Below are 21418 nucleotides of genomic sequence, written 5' to 3'. Positions count from 1 at the left end.
CCCAAAGGGGGGCACACTTAGACCTGCACAGACAGTGGTCAACGAACAAAGGAGATTTACCAAATGAGCAAGTATCTGAATTGAGCAATGTGCCAAAAATCAATCTGTGAGTTATGGATAAAAAGCAAAAACACCCAGATTTGTTAACTCCCAGATTCTGTGACGCCATCCTTGCCAGATGGCCAGTCTTCTCTCATTTCCATATTCTTCTTAGGGGTGTGCGCACATGTGCATGTTTTTATGTGTGTCTTGCCCCTATAAGCTCAATTACATTTTGCTGAATTGCACTGTGTGCTAAATTCATTTTAACCCCCCACCCCGACCCCTACACCAGTCTTTCTCATTCCTCTTTAGCAGGGAGACAAAAACTTGGAGCCCATAGTTTACAGTCATCTTCTGAGGTCCCTTATCTGCCAACACTTCCCATTGGGCTACTTTGGAGAATACGTGGAAATGATTTTGCAAAGGCATCAAAGAAAAAGACAACTCAGCAGTGACACAAAAGCGAAAACAAAACCATAAAATCAATTTTCTGGAGGGTCATTCCTGGAAGGGAAGGAGATGTCCTGTGTCTTCTCCCCGCTTTTCTTTTCTCTCTCTTGACATTCAGTTTGAACCACGTGAAACTGTCCTTTCAATAGGTTAAAATTAGCATCAAGGGAGAAGCGGGCACAGAACTGGGCGTGTGCAGAGGATGGCAAGATGGGGGAGGGGCACGAAGAAGGGGTTGTTGCTAGGCAACCAGAGCCTGGACCCCAACAGCCCCTGGATATGATCTTCTCTCCTCACCCTGTGCCTGGCTGAGCAGTCTGGTCCTGGAGCTGCGTGTGTGTGCGCGTCTGTGTGTTGGGGACGGGGGAGGTCCCCAGATGATTGCATCAATCTCATGTATCCTGACACTCCTCCCTCAGTCACAGCCCCATGGGGAGACTGGGATTCTCTTTTGTTCTCAACCAGAGCAGAGCTCACCAACTCTTCCGTAAAGGCCCTGGCTGGAGAAGGGGAGCTGTACAGGTCCCTCTCTCCTTGCCAAGGGGAAACTCATTAGCTGCTTGTGTCATTCCAGAGTACACTTTACGGACTCTTTCTTATTCCTCTAAGCCACTAAATGCATTTTGATTACATGTAGAATTACCATGATGTCATCTTTCTCTAATCTATACCTTAATATCTATTGGCTTCACCATGTGCCTTTAAAATGTTAAATATTATCAGCCACTCCCAGGGGCTGGAAAGACATCTGTTTGGCTCATTTGGTGGAGTGCCCCGTTTGCAGAGAGGAGCCTAATAAATGATGATGGCAATCGTGGCAAAGTTTGAAGTCAGCCCACAGCAGTGCTGCCTGACACCCGTTTGGCTCTTGTTTTATGAGGTGGCCTGGTGGCCTGGGAGGTCCTGGACAGAAGGTTCATAACACAGAGGCCCTCGGTCTGTTTCCAGCATCTGCACCTGGCTTCCCGCCCCCAGCTGAGACTGTACCTCCTGGTGATTCAGACCAGACAGGAGCAGATGGCAGACCTGGCTCATGCTTCACTGGAGGGGCCAGCCAGCAACTCAGACCACCCTTCTCAGTTGAGAAGATATGGAATCAACTCTGTATTCTTTTTTCTTGGCAATGTGTGTTTTGGGGAGTTCCTAGTTTACTTGTTAGAGAGAACAATCCCTTGTATTTTTAGAGAAGAATATTATAAACCACGGAAGTAGCTGAGAGGATGGGGTGGGAGGGCGAGCGTGTACGTGGGTGTGTGCACACATGTAGAGAACACAGGTCAATTCATTTATTCTAGGTAGCACCATTAAGGGTTCCAGATTTTTTTTAAGTCATATACAGCTTTGTTTTGTTTTTCTTTTTTGGTGAGGAAGAGTGGCCCTAAGCTAACATCTGTTGCCAATCTTCCTCTTTTTGCTTGAGGAAGATTGTCCCTGAGCTAACAGCTGTGCCAATCTTCCTCTATTTTGTATGTGGGACGCTGCCACAGCATGGCCTGATGAGCAGTGCGTAGGTCTGCGCCTGGGACCCAAACCTGCAAACCCTGGGCTGCCGAAGCAGAGCACACAAACTCAACCACTCATCAGGCTGGCCCCCATATACAGTTCTTTTTTTTAAGTCCATTATAGGCCAGGATATTTACTTTGCCTTCAATGTCACTTTAGTCAGAGCCCATATTAACTTACTTCACCTTTAAGATGGAGTTATCACTAGCATTGTTGTCAGACAGAGAAAAGTGCCTAGAAGCAACAGTTATTTAATCTGTTAAGTTTAAATAAAGCTGTAAAGTTTCTTCCACACCCGATACCTGAGGCTCACCCATGATGTGGAAATCCTTCATCATCCCGTGTCACATGTTTAAATCTTCACTCCATAGATGAGAAACTAAAAGAAGCGAAACGACCTGGGTAAGCCCATCTTCAGTTCTTGACCTGAGATGAGGTTCAAAGTCTAAGTCCAGGGCATTTATGATGCTGGTGTTGGGGGCCAACGGAGCTGCCACCTTACGGGTGAACTACATCATGTCTCAGGCTTTTACTGTATAAAAATCATATTCTTATGGTGTATGTGGGATGCCACCAGAGTGTGGCTTAATGAGTAGTGCTAGGTCCACACCCAGGATCTGAACCTGCAAACAACGGGCCGCACTACACCACCGGGCTAGTCCTCTGAAATTTTAAATTTTTTAGTAGCCATATTAAGCAAGGAAAAAGAATCAACTGAGATTAATTTTAATTATACGCTTTCTTTAACCTAATACACCCAAAACATTTCAATCTCAGCAAGGAATCATCAATATAAAAATCAGTAATAAGACATTTTACTGTTTTTTTCATACAAAGCCTTCCAATTCTGGTGTGCATCTTACACTTATAGTACATCTCAGTCTGGAGCCACATTTCAATGCTCCAACCAGACTACACAGTGCAGCTCTAAATCTTTCCTGACGTTTCTGTCCTGCAGGTTTTCTCAGGATTAGGAACACTGTGTCATGTACATAATCTGTCTACGGTCGTTAATTCTCTTGAGAAATACCAACTAGTGGAAGTTTGCTCCACTTCTCAGAATCATAGGACACTCTGTTCCTCTATTTTAACAGAAGTAGATGGTTATAAATGTGCTGCCAACCCACTGAGAGACTGGGTCAGAGGGCAGAGACCTGGTAATCCTGGAATACTGCCTGACATCATGGGGTGGGGTCCTAAACAAAACAAAAAGTGAGGTTCATTGTGGCAGACTTGGGGGGATGGAGAGGACTCAAGATTTGTTACGCTCTATCACCAAAGGGAAGAAATTCTGCCAATGGAACATAATATCTACTCATCTAAATTGCTGAGAAAAAGCCCTGACACGAGGTGGCCCCAGGAGCAGGAGGCACATGTCTATTTTTCTCGTGCTGGCCCGTCTTCCTGTAAGGTAGGATATCCTACAGTATCATAGGCCTCAAGAGAACCTAATAAGGAAGAGCTACCCTCAGCCATTCCAATTGAGTGAAAATCTATTCTATTTTTAAGAAACCCAAGAGAAAGAGTCCGGAATCTTCCCTCTGAATGGCTTCCAGGACTCCATCTATGGACCCTCCCTGTCAGGAAATTCTTCTCAGTCTTATTTAAATTATTCTCCCTAAGGCTGCAGCAATTTCCCTTTCTTTGCTTTCAAAATGCACCCCTAAGTATGCATTCAGATCACACAAAAAATGCAGAAAGTCATTTTAAAGGAGTAACCACAGAAAGACAAGACTTGAGAAGTTCAGTTTAATACAGAACACACATGGTGCCCTCTTATAGCTACGGAAGCTTCAGGAACAGGCTAACTGAGTCTTACATGATGGCGGCCTCTCGTTTCCACGCTGGCTTTTTCGAGTACATTTCTTTGAGTACATTTCTGATTGCTTGAGACAATTTTAGATGACAGGGCCAATGACATTGTCTCCGGTTTGGATGGGAGGGTGATGGGGCTGAATAACCTGCCACCCATCATGAGCAAAGCTGCAGGCTTGATTTATTACTGAATGCTCACATCATCCTTCCAGCTGTCCTCAAGTGGAATTTAAGGACTTAAGGAGTCACGTGGTAACGTCGTGGGTGTCAGGGACCCGCCTGTGGATTTAGAGATGAGCCTTTCAAATATTAAATCTTAGTATGTGCACTCTTGACCTTTGCCCTTTCTCCCGTAAGGGTAATGTGGGATTTACTGAGGGCAATCACAGATTTGGAAGCACAGATTCGGTAATCTCAAAGGGCTTTCTAAGAAGCATTAAATATTACGATTATGGTTATTTTGCTCTGCAACCCAGAGAAAGGAAACGCTACCTCTCCAGTAGCCATGTCTACAGCACTGTAAGAAATTACCTCCGGAGTTGTCTGGTTGCCAGCATCCTTCTGGTAGGAAGCAATTCTTGATAGTTCTTGATTCCAAGTCAGCTAACTCTTATAACACTTGTGCTGTTGGAATTTTCCTGCTTCTTAATATTTGAGGTGTCACCTTTGACGTATCTGTCACCCTGTGAGTTTAGTGGCTGAAAAACTAGACTTCCCACCTCTGCCCCTCCTGACTAACATCTTTCAGTCAGTCACCCTTGTGTAAACCTGTCTGCTTCTCCGCGGGAGGTAAGCATTTCCTCGAAACCTTCCTCTCCGTCTTGTAAACCTCATCAGGTAAACGGTACCCACACCTTCCCATCTCCCCAACTTCAGGTCAAAAGGCATTGCTTAGTCTAAGGCTTATCACAAATATTCTGAAATGGTTCTTAACAGCAGCAGCCACAAAACCTTCAGCACTCAATATGCTTGAGTGACTAAAGCGTAAACGAATCTGAAAGGTTGTCACTCTACAAACTTAAAATACCCAAAAGAGGGTTATGGGGTCCAAATGTTTTCTGCTATTAAAAACATTAGATTTAACATTATTAAAAACCTAGAGATGGGTTCAAATGGGCTGGAGAATAGGGATTCCCTCTAGAAAGGATTTTGTCAAAAGAAGATGCTCCTGGACAACAGAACGTTGTAGAGGAGAAGAAAAGTCCTGTGATGAAATTGGCTTTTGTTCAATAGTTTTAACCTGTTTCTCCAAGTTTTGCTGAAGCCCACTCCATCCACAATCATGCAGAAAGGAGTTTAGAATCGTCCCTTCTTTATTTATTTTCTTTCTGTGCTAAACTACCTCTTGCCAAGCAACTGGTTCTATGGCAAGAAGTCCTTTGGGCAAGTAACACCAGGGCATCTTAGGATTCGCCCAGTCTTTCATTCAACAAGGATTTAGTTCTTGGCATATGTGCCAGGCATTGTGCTGGGTCTCGGGGATACACAGTGATCATGACACCGACCCAGCCTTCAAATTGATAGAGGCTCTAGGAAAAGCTGACAAGTGAACCGGGCGGGGTCAGCAAAGACCCAGACTTAGAAGGGGCAGAGGGTGGGACCAGGGAAAGCTTTGAGGGGAAAGTGCCTCCTAAGCTGTGCACTGAGGGCCCAACAAAAACCAGGCAGGTACAGGGACGGGAGTAAGAAGGAAAATGTTCTAGGAAGAGGGGATAACATGTGAAGCGTGTTCTAGAAAGGAATGGAGAGAGTGTGAACTGCTCTTGTTTGACCTAATTCAACATTTTCTTGATTGCGAACGGTTGGGGACGACCTTTCCAAAACTGTGCACATCAGTAATTAAATATCTTTTCTGTGACTCAAGTCCATGTCAGATGGCCTCATTCATATTTTCCCAGGGCAGGCTGGCCAATTGACTCCAACTTCACTGCCACTTGAGGTCTCCTTTCCTGTCTCAGAGAGCGGCTGCTTTCTAAGCCTCTAAGTGTTGATAGGAAAAAAGCATCTAAAACACATCAGCCCACCCACCTTATAAACTCTTCAGGCTGACTCTGAGAAATTTAAAGTTTTAAATGCTTTATTAGTGATTTTGCTAATTGAAGAGATCTGGCTCACTTCATGGTTCCTGCCTACTGTCTTACCCCCTCAAATCTCATCCACAAGTTCGACTCTTAATAACTGTAAATCTTGGAATTAGCCTAATAAGGACATAATCCAAAACACGGGAGAACTCTATACACATGGGATAAATTAATCACAGCAGTTATTGGTAATAGTAGAAAAATTGTAAAAGAAAAAAAAACCTCTTAAATGGGTAAATGATTAGATAATAATGGTATATCCATTTCGGCAATTTATGCAGCTATTAAAGATGACAATTTACAGCAACTTGGAAAACACTAGTGAAAGACAATGTTTGGTGGGAAAGTAAAATATATAGAATTACACACATTATGATCACAACCATGTAAGAAATATAAATACAACAAATGCTGGAAAGTGACCTGCTGAAAATGAGAATAGCAGTTGAATTAGTGTGCTATGATTATGAGCTTCTTCCTATTTTCTCTGTTTCCTACGTTGCAGTTATAATGCCTTTATAATTTAAATCCTATTAAAAGTATTAATTCTTTAAGTTAGCCATTTGAACATTTTCAAATACAAGCAGCACGTACAGGGAACAGGAGATCAGAGTATTTACACGTGAATCTCCCCATCGATGCAGCATTATTTCCCCCAGTGAATTAGCACGTGAGCGTCGTTTCAACAGTGATGAACAGTAGCTTCTTCGTGGCAAAATGTGATGGATAATGAGGAGCACTGCCCTAAGAATCTGAGAGACATTTGAGAATATCAAGCATATTCTATATCTAAGCACATTCTAAACATAGAACTATATTATTATAGAAGTTAGAGTCAAACAGTAGATTTTGAATTAAGCTCTTTAAATCAAGTTTGGATAGTTCATCTTCCTCAGGGCTCTGGGTAAAACAAATGATTTTTTTCAAGAGTAAACAGAACAAGACCAGGGTCTCTGATTCTAACGACTCCTCTCACTTCTCTGACACTGATGTCTTCTTAGTTTGGAGATAAATTGATTGATTTGCTGTGTGTCAGTTTCTCCAGATGTTCAACAGTGATGGCAATACTGATCCACGGGATGGGGCAAGGGGATCACTCAGCTCTTAGAGGGAGACAGAGCCAAGAGACTGCGTCTCTTCCTTCACATCTAAAAACGCTTAACTTGAAAATAAAGAACTGTTTTCTACCCCTCTCTGAGCAAAGACAACAACTAAACCAGTTTTAGTTGCAGCAAGAGTTATTTAGGTTAGATTATAGGTTAACTCCTTCCAAGCAGAAAGAATAGCTAATGGCAGTTATGGAATTTCCTTTTTGAGACATTGGCAACAATAGGTTAGATTCACATCTGGCCTTGAATGGCTCAGGCACGGTGTACAAAGAAACAGCATGCACAAAAGTAGCACGCACGCAGACAAAAATACCACGGGGTGTCCTACTCCTTCTCGCAAAGATTTTAATAGATAGATTTAAACACAGTTTACATTCTCCCCCTCCCCTCAGCTGAATCAAAGTCTGAACCATACCAGTCTCAGACGAAACTCAGAAAGTTGGCCAAAAGTCATTTACCTGTACTAGGAGTTCCAGCTTCCTGTCATCAAGAAGATGTACTTGACATCGACGGCCCTCCGTCATCTAAGAAGAAAGAGAAATGATGGTCACTGAGAGTCTAGCAGCCCGACAAATGGTTAGAGGGTCCCCCATGCTGGACTCCACCAGGCATACTCCTCTGGGCCAAACTTCCCCTGGGAGTAGGTACTATAAAATGCCAAGAAGTGTCAGGGCTGGTTCATTCATTCATTCAAAAACATTTATTGAGCACTTAATATGTGGCAGGCACTATTCTGGGAGCCGGGTGTACAGTGGCACACAAGACAAGGTCCCTGCCTTCATGGAGCTTACATTGTTATGGGGAGATGTAAAATAAATTAGCAGAGACATATATAACATAATATCAGGAGGTGATAAGTGTTATTCATGCTTCAGTCATTCTTCCATTCAATCATTTTGTCACAATGCATTAGGGCCAGACCTCAGTATCCGGTTTCTGCCCCCTCTGGACTTGTCCCTCTTACTGATCACCAGAGAGTAGATGACCACCCCTTTGGCAATTGCATTTGCTTTCTGTGTTAACCATCCTTTTTCCTCGTTTAGGACCCTATTCCCTACAGAGATTTACCAATGATAGAGAAGCCCTGGAGAAAAATGCTCAGAGCTAAACCTGACCCCGAACCCTTGTGCCTTTCACTATGAACGTCTCTGTGCCACGTAATAGAAGGAGCAGCTAGGCAGGCACCAGAGCCCAAGTTGAGTCTTGGCCATACCGGCTACTGGCTACAGGACTTTGCACAAGCGTCTGTTATCTCTGTGCCCCGGTCTCATGCACAAACACGAGTGGGCTGGGCCCAATGGGGTGCTGGTGAATGTTTAATAACTGGCATTCTGGAAGGAAAGAGCCTTAATTTGTACCATTTGCTGGAGCTCTGGTATCAGCCTCAAAGGAAATCCTCCGAAGAACAAGCCTTCTCATAGATGTCAGCTGGCCAACATTCTGATCAAAAATTGTCTTGCTCTCTTTGATATGTGGAAATATGTCTCTACTTATCTGCACTATGTCTGACTTCCAGCTACTGTCACACAACATTGATAGCCTTTCCAACAGACAGATACAACAGACATAGATAATCTCAAGAGCATAGATGACAGCAAAGTGTAGTCAAATAATTAGGAAGCGATGGATTTTGAGTATTTACTACCTTTGTTTTTAATATAATTTATTTACGTCTAAATTTATATAACTTAATTTTAATAATGGCTATATCTTACAACTCAAATGCAAAACTCGTGAAAATTAACAACTGACTCTCACAAGTGGGTATGAGCTGGCTCCAACACCACTGTCTGGCCCAGAAGACCCATAAGAGTCTTTCTAGCCCTTGTACTTTTATATGACTCTGTAGCCCTCACTGAAGCCACTTTCTTTTCTCCCAGCTGCCACTCACGTCACACAGATCAAAAGGAAGGATGCACATGGGCAGATCCTGACCTCTGGTGTGGCATGGCCATCAGAGTCGCTTCTCATGAGCACTTTCTCCAAGAAAGATGGAAGAGAGAGCCTCTTCTCTTCTTGTTCAGTGGGGCTTATTCTCCAATCATCAGCATGTCCAAAGCTGTCATGTACTCCCATGAGAAAATTCTCTTTTTCCTTCCTCAAAAGAAGCCAACCCATCATGCTTCATTCAAGTCAGATGTCCCTACTTATGGGATCTAAATCAAAACAGCATGTCCTGCTTGGATGGGGCTAAAGTCAAAAGTCTCTTGAATCTAAGTTATAATAGTGACTCAGCAGTCCCCAGCTCTGAGAAAAATCATCAAGAAAAGTTTCACATACTCATAAGCACTCTAACAGAGGCTAAAATAGAGTACATTTTAAGGAAAAACTTCAATGCACAGGATTGCCATTTTGCACAAAGCAGGCAGCTACGGACACGAGGCAGGCCCACATAAAGTCCTTATTCACTCTGAACCTTAACTTCAGGTGTTAATTGCCTTAGTAAATTCCCCTTAGAATCTATCAACTTTGTACATGATAGGCACCTTAGTTGATTGACTTAATTTAAAAAAAAAAATCATCAGCCTCAAAAAATAAACAAGTGGGACTATATCAAACCAAAAAGCTTCTGCACAGCAAAGGAAACCATCAACACAATGAAAAGACAACCTACCTAATAGGAGAAAATATTTTCAAATCATGTATCTGATAACTGTGAAGATCCAAAATATATAAAAAAAAAAAATCCAATTAAAAAATGGGCAGAGGATCTGAATAGACATTTTTCCAAAGAAGACACACAGATGGCCAACAGGCTTATAAAAAGATGCTCAACATTATTAATCATCAGGGAAAAACAAATCAAAACCACAAGGAGATATCACCTCACAGCTGTGAGAATGGCTGTAATCAAAAAGACAGAAAATGACAAGTGTTGGTGAGGATGCGGAGAAAAGGGAATCCTTGTGCACTGTTGCTGGGTATGGAAATAGGTGCAGCCACTATGGAAAACAGTAAGGAGGATCCTTGACAAAATAAAAATAGAACTACTTCATGAATCAGCAATTCTGCTTCTGAGTATTTATCCAAACAAGACGAAAACACTAACTCAAAAAGATATGTACCCTCATATCCACTGCAGCATTATTTACAACAAAGAAGACATGGAAGCAACGTAAGTGTCCATTGATGGATGTATGGATAAAGAAAATGTGGTGTGTATATATACAATGGAATATTATTCAGCCATAAAAAAGAATGAACTCTTGTCATTTGTGACAACATGGACGGACCTTGAGGGCATTATGCTAAGTGCAATAAGTCAGACAGAGAAAGACAAATACCGTATGATCTCACTTATATGTTGAACCTAAAAAAAAACCCCCAAAAACCCGAATTCATAGGTACAAGGTAAAGATGGGTGACTGCCAGAAGTGGGGAGATGAGGGGTGGGCAAAATGGGTGAAGCGAGTCAAAAGGTACAAACTTCCAGTTATAAGATGAATAAGTCCTGGGCTGGCTCCGTGGCCGAGTGGTTAAGTTCACGCGCTCCGCTGCAGTGGCCCAGGGTTCAGATCCTGGGCACGGACAGGGCACCGCTTGTCAGGCCACATTGAGGCGGCGTCCCACATCCCACAACTAGAAGGACATGCAGCTAAGATATACAACTGTGTACAGGGGGGGTTTGGGGAGAGAAAGCAGAAAAAAAAAAAAAAAGATTGGCAACAGTTGTTAGCCCAGGTGCCAATCTTTAGGGAAAAAAAAAAATATGAATAAGTCCTGGGGCTGTAATGTACACATGGGGACTACAGGTAATAATACTGAATCGTATATTTGAAAAGAGAGTAGATCTTAAAAGTTCTCATCACTAGAAAAAAATTTGTGTGAGGTGATGGATGTTAACCAGACTTATTGTGGTGATCAATTCATAATGCATACAAATATTGAATCATTATTTGTACACCCGGAACTAATATAAGAAGTCAATTATATCTCAAGGAAAAAGGAAAGAAAAAAACTTTTACAAAGTAAGTAAATGACTTTGCTGGGAAAAAAGAAATCCATCAGCTTCATTTTAATCACTCCCCTAAGTTCAATGAAAGCTACCATAATTTTAAATTAGACTAAAATATGTGCTGCCATATCAAAGTGTATAAACAATTCTTTCATCAAAAAAGTAGACCAAGGGGCCAGCCTGGTAGCGCAGCGGTTAAGTTCACATGTTCCGCTTTGGCAGCCAGGGGTTCGCCGGTTCAGATCCCGGGTGTGGACCTACACACCGCTTGTAAGCCATGGTGTGGTGGCATCCCACATATAAAGTAGAGGAAGATGGGCACAGATGTTAGCTCAGGGCCAGTCTTCCTCAGCAAAAAGAGGAGGACTGGAGGTAGATGTTAGCTTAGGGCTAGTCTTCCTCAAAAAAAAAAAAAAAAGTAGACTAAAAATGTTCAGGTTCCCACAGGTCAATTGATAGCAACTGTACAGGTACTTTGGATAAAATTTTAGACATTCAGCAATTCAGTTCTTACCAGAAAGAACCTAAGTTTAATGGTGTAGAAATTCCACAAAGGAAATTGCTACAACCATCTAGCACATTATTTTGAAATTCCTTTAAAAACACTTATTCCAGGTTTGAGAAACTCCTCTGAAGGGTGGGGACAGGGGAGGATTTTAAGAAAGAAATTCCGCTTGTCCTGCTGCACATTTAAAAACTTATTTAATTGAAACCAATTTAACTTTTTAAAATGCTGCATATTTAAAACACAAAGTTCTGAGTTTCATTTTATTGTAAAAGGTTAAGGATATAAACATGTTCTTGAGTTACTTATTCACATGCTAATAAATTTTATAAAAACAAAGGAAAATTGGTATCTGAAATACATTACCATATCAAATAACGTTTTACTCACAGCAAGAAAGAAGAGGCAGTATATCAGTTTCTCAAAGTATTTCAAAGCATGCAGTGTGACATGCCACTGAGTTCATATCCATCCTGAAAGTTTACCCTGAGGTTCTCATTTTCATCTGAAACATAAGATCCTCATTACATAAATCTCACCTTATCTGCTCAGCAATCTAAGGAAGTTACTACGCATCCAGATGTTAAAATCTACCTAGAGTCTTCCAACTTTATTCTTCTCTTCGAAGAACTTCAAGGCTAAGTCCTGGGGAACTGATAAGCACACTCCCTATTTTAACAGGGAATTTATAAGCTGCCTTCCTTGTGGAAGGCAAAGAGCGTCGCTGAAAAAAGTCAGCATGGAGAAGTGAGTCTCAAGAGAAACTCGACTTTGAATCATCACAGTTTTGAAAGCACATCTTTCTTTTAACAGCCCTGCTGCGGCTTTCTGCTCAAAAGGGAAACTCGTCTGTTGTCCTAGACTGAGGTCAGATGGGAGTATCCTGTTCTCATCATCAGTTCAGAGAAGGTTTACCATTCTGGGTGTGTGCGGACACACAGTGGACATCTGTAGCTTTGTGTGGCTTGCCAGGCATACTGAAATTTTCTTTTGAATACTAACAATTGTAAAATGATACTGCTTTCCTTGTTTTCATTTTCAGCTGCTCAGGCACAATTGGAGTGCTGGCATCACCCTCAAAGGAAATCCTTTTGGAGAACAAGGCTTCTCATAGATGTCAGCTGGCTACTACTCCAACGTAAATCATCTTGCTGCAATACAATTTTATGCCAAGCAGAGGCCCGCCAAGTGCGCTGTGATTCTAAAGGATATGCAGAAAAGCGGTATTTCAAAAGTGAGGTGTCTACCCCATTTATCCAACTTTGCAGTGAAGACACACACTGAATCATGACAACTATGCATAAACATGGAAAAATGCATTTATGATACTAGCTTAAATGAGCACAGCAGAATATGAAATGATGTGTGTCCTACAAAAGCAGCCAATGAAATTGTCATGCATATGGACAGGAATCAGGAGGGAAAAATAAAATAGCTGATGCGTTCTTCCCCACCCCACCCGAATATTAAATAACATGTCATTTCTTTTATTTTTCAGTTAAAAAAATGTAAAAAGACAAACTTTATCTAGAAAAATGAACGACTGTGTTTGAGGTCAGCCATAGGCAACAAAGCCCGAGAAGCTTCCTTCTCAGCAGATGCTTTTTGGATTGCCTATGGTTTTAACATATCAAACCACATCAATTAATGTACAAATGAGAATTATAATTTGCACATAGGTCAGAAATCTGAAGACTGAGGTCTGACACATTCTCACCCTGCAGGCGGAACTTATGGGAAGCCCGTTGTGACCAGAAGTGGTTCGGGGAGCACAGAATCTGAAAGGGAGGAACTATAAGATCGAGCTTTGAGGGTATTCAACTATAAGAGCCTGATATATTCCTGACGGTGGAAGGGATGACCGTCCAAATGTGGCAGGGGAGTCCCCTCTTCAGGGCATTACTAAAAACCAAACAATAACTACGGCGATTTTGGGGTGCTTAACATGGAGAGGCACAGGGGGCCGAGTTCAGCACGTGAAAATATGCTTTATTAAGAATATCTTCTCTTCAGTTCAAAACTAAGCAAACCCTGGGGCTGGCCCCGTGGCTGAGTGGTTGAGTTTGCGCGCTCCGCTGCAGGCGGCCCAGTGTTTCGTTGGTTTGAATCCTGGGCGCGGACATGGCACTGCTCATCAAACCACGCTGAGGCAGCGTCCACATGCCACAACTAGAAGGACCCACAACGAAGAATATACAACTATGTACCGGGGGGCTTTGGGGAGAAAAAGGAAAAAAATAAATAAAAAATCTTTAAAAAAAAAAAAACTAAGCAAACCCTATTTCAATAGGCTTCTCATCACCACCTTTTTCTCTATCTATCAACTCTCACTCTCTCTCTGAGCTACCTGTTGGAAGATCTCGCTCCCCTTTTTCTTGCCCCTTGCCAAATATTTTATATACTATGCTATATACATGTGGAGGAGGCACTCTGAAGAAATAAACCTAGTTTCACTGTTTATAATATTTTCATGGAAAATAATGCAGTTGTGCTAATGACTACAGGGTGACAGACCCTGAACTTAGAAAAACGTGGTTTATAAAAATGAAAACTAAAAAATATTCAGTTAACACATGTTACCATTATATTGCCTGAGGCTAATTTATACTGAAACTGTTATCACTAAGACACGAGGGCTGGGGTGAGGGTGGGGTTGGCCATGGGGAGGAGAGCTCTTAAAGTAACCTTCACAGGCTGCAAAAACATTTTTTAACCTAGTTACCACATGGCTACCTGTTTACGCCTCTGTGCACAGTAGGTTACGAAGTTGTGATCCATAATCATTTTGGAGACGATAAATTTATGAGACAATAAATCAGAAATATTAAAGCTTCACTAGAATTGTACAAAGCAAAGAATTAACATTTCCAAGACACGCTTTCTTTAGGAAAATTATCAAGATTGCTCCAAACAACCTGAAATCCCATCCTTTAAAATTTTATCCTCAAATAGAAAATTCTAGTTTCAAAAAGATCCAAGCCAGGCCCAAATATGGAGACCTAAGTCTTACAGCATGTCTTCTCGAAACATCCAAAGGCTGCCGGATATATTACAGCAGCACCTCACAATCTGCCCTTTGACCCGGGTGATTTCGTGGCTCAGAAGGAAATGCCAGAGACATGAGTACAACTTCCCAGTGCAACTCATTGTTGGAGCTTCTGCTCCGTGGGTCACCTCTACGTGTCACATCACTCTCTCCATTGCAGTTTCCTCTTCCGACAAATGAAGGTTCAACAACTCATCTAGGTATCCTAAAGTTGCAAGATCCCCAAATCTCAATAATCAGAAAACTGTCACACTCAGGAGATGATGGAACGTGCCATAGTCAGAACGGCCCCAAGAAACTCAACCCCACAGTGAATAGGCAGATAGAAAGGACTTCAGGCAAATTAAAATTTGTTAAAAATATGCATCCATTCACTGCCATGGAAATGTCAGATATAATAACAGTTATTATAATGTAATATTATATTATAAGAACAGAGCATGTGGGGTCTCTGCCCATAACCTCTAAAGTTTAGAGGCATACTGTCCACTTTTACTATAATTTTTCCCTTTCTCTGATTTATCTCAAGCTTTCCTTCTTGCCTTTAAGTGACATCATATTAAAATCAGATGACAATAGAAGGAAAGGAGATACAAGGTCTAGACACCAAAGTCTGATTCCAAGAGAATGGCCTTGTCCTTACTCCCTCCATGACCTCTGGCAAATTCACCTCTCTCTTTACCATGAGTCTCCCGGATTTAAAAGAAGGACACACAGGCGTGTCCTGGAGGCTCTTGGCTGCTGAACACATTTGTAACTTAGAAAACTCAGATGCAAGTGATTAAGCGAGTGGCCCTATTAGAAACAAATTCACATGGCAAGGCAATGTAATACAAAAACTGAAACAGCCTCGCATTCTTCAAAGCTCAGCCCTCTGCAATTTTGCATTTGTGAGGTCATAAGCGGGGCTAGCGGAGGACCTTTAGAAAACATATTTTAGTGCTGCTGCTCAGATCTCTGTCTGTCTTCAGCAAAAGGAAATTGGGTTTTCTCTGGTGATGCAGGAAGAGATGTCGTGGTGTCTTGGGTGCACTCAGGGCTCAAGGATAGCGTAGGGCAGCTGCGTCTGGGGTGGCATTTTAGTCCCCAACTCTGCTGCCCTGAAGACCCCTGCTGTGTGCAATCCAGCCACAGGTCCTATGGGATAATCCATTGCAAACCTCTCCAGATGCCACAGCAGGACAGAGGGTCAAAAACACTGACCATCAGTCTCTGGGCCTAAAGTTTAGAAGACGAGGAATGGACCCAGACAGCTAGGAGGTGAGGCCAGCCCGGAAGCTCCACTGACAGTCTCCTGTGATCCCAGCAAAGAGGAACCCCGACCCAAAGCCAAGAAGGGTATTCTTTTCACCTCCCAACAAGACACTACAGTTTGAGGACAAGCTATTGATACAAAGGTCGGACAGGTGCATCTCAGACACGGAAGGTCAAGGTCCAGTTGGTGCATTTCAACCCCGGGCCAGCGGAGGACAGACAATCACTCTCCTCTGTCTGAGAGCCAGCCCTCTGGCCAGATGATCGGGGAGGAAATGGAGACAAGAGCCAAATGCACAGGCCCTGGAGTTATCTTCTGCACCACCGGCACCACCGCGGTGAGCGCAGAGCAGCAAGCTCACTTCAGCTAAGTGCAGTCGAGGCGTCCAGGCCCCTGGAAGGTGGCAGCATTACACCTCACTCTCTGCATTACATTCTAAGTAGCTGGATGCCCAACGAACAGTGACTTGACTGTCACACCTGGGTTCGGCCCTGCTAGAGTATCTTCCGCAGACAGGATTTTCTCTACCTCCATTTCCAGTGTATTATTAATACACTTACTAACACTTATTCACCACACATCTGCAAGCTTTCGCTTTCTACCCAGGCCTGGGATCCCAGGCATCTTTGGTTCTGCAAACGGAAGAACTGGTGTCTCTGAAGATACATAGAGACCGAATCCTACTTGACGCTGGATTGTATTACTGTTATTAGTATTGTTCGGACAGGGGTCCGGGAAGGGAATAGAGTCTACTCCTTATAAGGGAAAAGGAATTGGCAATTTCAATCAGAAGCAGAGTCCTGGGCCATCTGAACAGGGGAAGACTGGAGACAGAAGGTGGGACCCTGCAGAGAGTGGAATCAGAGCAGATCTGGACGGACAGCCTCGGGGAACACAGGCCCGAGGAGGAGATGCCCGATGTGGCAGGAAAACCTCTCCTGCATCACACACCCACTCTTGCTACCATCTGTGAAGGAGGAACATCTGAAGGTCGGATAACAAGCCCTCTGAGACCCGGGTCACCTCACCAGATCCGGTTTTCTCCAACACTCTCCCTCCACCAGTCCCCTTGGTCCCGAGACTCAGCCCCTGGACTTCTCACTTCTGGTCCTCTGAGGGCCACCCTCTCCCTTGCCTAAGGGCCTGGCCCAGGCTGCCTCCTCTGCCTGCAACACCTGTGCTTCATGCTGGTACTCAAGAACCATCCCTGCACGCCTACTCGAGGCCACGCACAGAGCCAGGTGCTGGAGACACAGCAGTGACCGAAAGAACCGTGGTCCCGCTTCTTAGAAGTCACTGGCCTGAGGGAAAGACGGACACTCACCTGTGCTCATTCCTCCAGACTCAGCTTTGCAGGCGCACGCACTTTCTCCTTGCCCTGGGGGACTGCCCCACCCCAGCTGGCAGCTCCCCCAGCTTTGTGTCCACTCACAGTGGATTTTCTGCTACTGTGAGAGCGGGTGAGAAAGCCGGTCTGGACAGGATACAGCGGGGTGGCTGTTCCTTGTGCTGAGCAAGCACCAGGCCTTCACAGAGCAGACCCCCACAGGGCCCTGGTCCTATGCAGAGGGGGTGCTTCATGCAGACAGGACACCTGGAGGCCCAGTCCTTGTCCCCAGCAGCAGCGGCTCCCAGGGTCATCCTGTGCTAGCCAGCAATCAGCAACAAAGAGCTGATGTAAGGAACACCGCCCTTGGCCTAAGAAAGGCGGATTAGGAAGGTCAGTGTATGACATGTGGGACAGCATTGGCGGGGACAACAAGAACCACCAGACCACAGTCCGCAGTGTGAACAGAGGAGATGAAGGCCTCTCGTGCCTGTTCCTCTCGGCAGGTGCATGGTGTCATTCTTACACACACGCTGTTCACAGCAGCGGTGTCCATGCAGACATCCTTCAAAGGCGGCTGAGCGAGGTATAAACCCCGAAGAAACAAAACTCACAAAGAAGTAGCGAGAACCTCAACACCCAGCCAACATCCCACCGTTCTCCTTGAAGTGAGAAAGATAAAAGAAAATTACACCTGGTCTCTGTCACGTGGAGCTTTGGCTTCAATATCTTAGTGACAGAGTTTTCTGGGTTGATCAAAGATGCATTTTACAAAGGAAAAAGTGAATATCTACCCTTCCTTTTGGTTTAATGACTGTACTTGGAATTTTTATAGTAGAAGAGGAAGACTGATGGGGAGTCAGATGGGGACCCCAGACTCAAGGAAAACAGTTTTTAAAAGTCCAGAAAAAAGAGAAAGTTGACTATATGGGTCTCAATGAATATCATTTATGTGAGATGGAGACTTTAAAAGTAAAAGTTTGATAACATAATAAAAATAAAATGGAATGAGAAAGTGGAGATTGAGACACCCAAAGAGCACAAAGTATCTGCACGGAGAACTCTCAGAGGAGACTAGAGGCCAGTGTAACACACCCAGCGTGTCAGGGGCAGCGTGCATTATAAAGGTTATGCACCGATGAGGGAGTATCTCAAACTTACAAGGACACGGGTGGAAAACCAAAGCCCGAGATCTAAACCAAGGACAGTCTAAGGACAACGAAAGAGCCTTTAAAGGTACGTTCCAGGCAAGAAGAGCAAGGAAAGGAATGTTTTCATTGTTTGGCGCCAATGGATTTTTGTTAAAAGATGAACCTCGGAACTCCTCACCTCCTGTTTTGTCTCGATTTCCTCAACCAAGGGAAATGGTGGGGCTAACTCATGAAAGAAGACAAACCCACCACACCTCTTTCCCCAAAATAAATTCTAGGTGGTTCATAAACTTAAATATTAAAAAGTGTATCAATGGCCAGCCCAGTGGCACATCAGTTAAGTTTGCACATTCCGCTTTGGTGGCCCAGGGTTCGCCAGTTCGGATCCCGGGTGCAGATATGGCACCGCTTGTCAAGCCATGCTGTGGCAGATGTCCCACGTATAAAGTAGAGGAAGATGGGCACGGATGTTAGCTCAGGGCCAGTCTTCCTCAGCAAAAAGAGGAGAATTGGCAGCAGATGTTAACTCAGGGCTAACCTTCCCCAAAAAAGAAAAAAAAATAGATCAGTAACTATTTCTTAGGCCTTGCTAAGTATAAAAGCAATGGATGAGCAAAAAGGGAAAAATGTACAGATTTGACTACATTAAAAATAATGCTTAAAAAAAAAGTAAATTCTACCCTACAAAGCAGCATAAGCAAAAAGAAAAAGCAAGTGCAAATTTGGGGGGAGGATGATAACTATAATGAGGGGTTAATATGTTAAAGATGAAATTATTTAATTAGTAGATAATTACAAATTAATTAGAAGACAGCAATACCCTATGGGAAACAAACAAAACAAAAATGCAAAAGGCTGAAAAGTTCATATTCTTTGACTCAGTAATTTCTCTTCCTGAGAAGAGATCTATCTTTCTCTAGTAATCTAGAGGGTGATCTGGTAATCTATCCTAATGAAATAAGAGGAATGGGGTGAAAAGATTACATGGAATAATGGCCACCATAGTGTGCGTTCATCCAGCAAGTGTTGACAGTGCATTTATCATATGCCAGGCATCTTATTAGATAAACAATGAACTTGATTTTCAATGTCCAGTAGAGGAAATACCCAAGTTAAGGGTGATTACAGTGTAACCCGTGTGACAATGGGGTGGGTATAAAACGCTATGGGATGGAGGTTGGGGAAGACCCTAACCCACATCAGGAGACTGGTCAATGCTCAGGTGAGGAAGTGATATCTGAAAAACAGGACACCACCAGAGGCAACCTGGTATATGAAGGTCTGGAATGAGAGAGAACACGGCATGTTCTAGAAACATCAGCCATGCAGGAGAGCTGGAGCACAGCGGCGGGCAGGCAAGGAGCAGCGAGAAACACAGCTGGAGAACCTTATTTACGACAACAAGGAGCAACAACCATATACCCAGTGCTCTGAGGATGGCTAAGTGACTGATGAAACAGTAGCCGCTGAACACTGTTTTCAAATCAATTAATCCTAACTGATGCAGCCACAAGAGGAGTTTGGAAAGAGGGTTGTAATGGCAGGTGTTGAGTCTCAGGGCCTAAGAAGATATACAAACATTTGGAAAACTGTAAAGAGATACTAAACATAAGCTGTCTTTCTCAATATCTGTAGTACCTGCAATGATCTGTAACCAAACAGAGACAGTGTTTATCAAATTTACAGTTGACAAAAAAGGTTTAGATGGTAACTTCAAAACATAAAACTTGGGATCCTATTGTTTCTCGTTTGGGGTCCTATTCTTAGTTCATGTACTAGAAGCACAACATCCTGAATAATGGAATTAAGAGGCCTCCTACACTCTACTCTGGTTAAACCATCTCTGGAAACCTGTGTTCAACTCCATATTTTATGTAGGAAATGAAAGAAACTGGAGTGAGGCCAAACAAGAGTAGTCAGACTGGGGAAAGATCTGGAAACCATCTTTTCTCAGGACTGATGGAAAAACTGCACACTTAGCCTAAACAGCAAAGGCTCCAGTGGTCTGGTGACCCTATCACCTACTGTCCATGCCCAGACCCTCAGGAGTGAAACGGGAGGCTATGATTGAGTCCACAGAGATAACGGGTATGAACTGGACTGTCCTGGGCATGCCTGGATACGGGGAACTACTAATTTGATGATTTAATGCTAATTTGACGTTTAAATTGGATAATTTAATGAGAAGGGAGAAGAATCTCTAGTTGGTGGGCAGAAACAGAATCAGTGAGTGGCAATTCCAGAAGACACATCTGAATTCAACAGAAGGGAGAACTTTCAAATAAGTGTCAATATTCAAAACCAAATGGGTGGCCCCATCATCACAGCGACTCATGAGGAGGGGCCAGAAGCTCATGAGGCAGGGCGGCTGTAGAAAGGCTGACCAAACTCTGGGGGAAGGTGGGACAGACAGACCCTCAGGAATAAGCCAGGGATGTACATGCACGCCTATAGACAAGAACTCAATGCAAATACGTTCATTCTAGTAACTCCTGTATTTACTTATAATGCTTCCTGTTACATGTCTTTGATGAAACAAATTCACAACATCCACTTACCGCTTTAGCAGACTTTAAAAAATTGATATACAAACTGGCTGCACAGACACATTTTTCTATTTTTTCTTCCTACCAATTTCCTTTGTGTAAATGTGCAATCAAATGTCCTCTGTTTAAAATGTAATGCTGTGTTACCATGTGTCTGTTGCTGGTTTGGTAAAGTATTCATGAATTTGATAACCAAGAACCTCAACGACATTTTCTTGGTAACATGAATTTGCCTATTTTGCTCCAATACCTAATTCAATCTGTCATTTTAAGTTTAAATTTTTAAATTTTTGCTTATGTTTTGATCAGCGGGATGAGACACAGCACTATTTGCAACTATGGGTCTCATATAGGAAATTATCACATTTTTATCATAAATATTTTATTGACATTAAAATGATATATATGTGTAATTGAAATAAAATAAAGTGACTGTCATAATAGGCACTTGATCAATATTTGTAGGTGAATTAATAAATATACATGTAAATAAAATATATCCTTATCTATCATTTCAAGGGCAATTGTGAAATATACGTCCTATACAACTTATTTGCATTCAGTAAGATATGTTTTAATTTGTTTATTCTTTAGAAACAGACCCCAAAACCCAGGCTTTGGAACACATGCATC

General features: G+C 42.9%; 1 protein-coding gene across 1 annotated transcript in view; it reads right to left on the bottom strand.

Moving 5' to 3' along the window:
- Window positions 1-21418, bottom strand: part of FRMD4A (FERM domain containing 4A) — a 275085-nt gene that overhangs the window by 176174 nt on the left and 77493 nt on the right. Inside the window, exon 2 of the mRNA XM_046678619.1 lies at window positions 7459-7524. Within this exon, the coding sequence (XP_046534575.1) occupies window positions 7459-7524 (66 nt within the window). The remainder of the gene's footprint in view (window positions 1-7458; window positions 7525-21418) is intronic.

This window comes from Equus quagga, chromosome 12, assembly GCF_021613505.1.
Source record: "Equus quagga isolate Etosha38 chromosome 12, UCLA_HA_Equagga_1.0, whole genome shotgun sequence".
NCBI lineage: Eukaryota > Metazoa > Chordata > Mammalia > Perissodactyla > Equidae > Equus > Equus quagga.
Note: the sequence above shows the minus strand (reverse complement) of the source record. Positions and strands in the feature narration are given on the sequence as shown.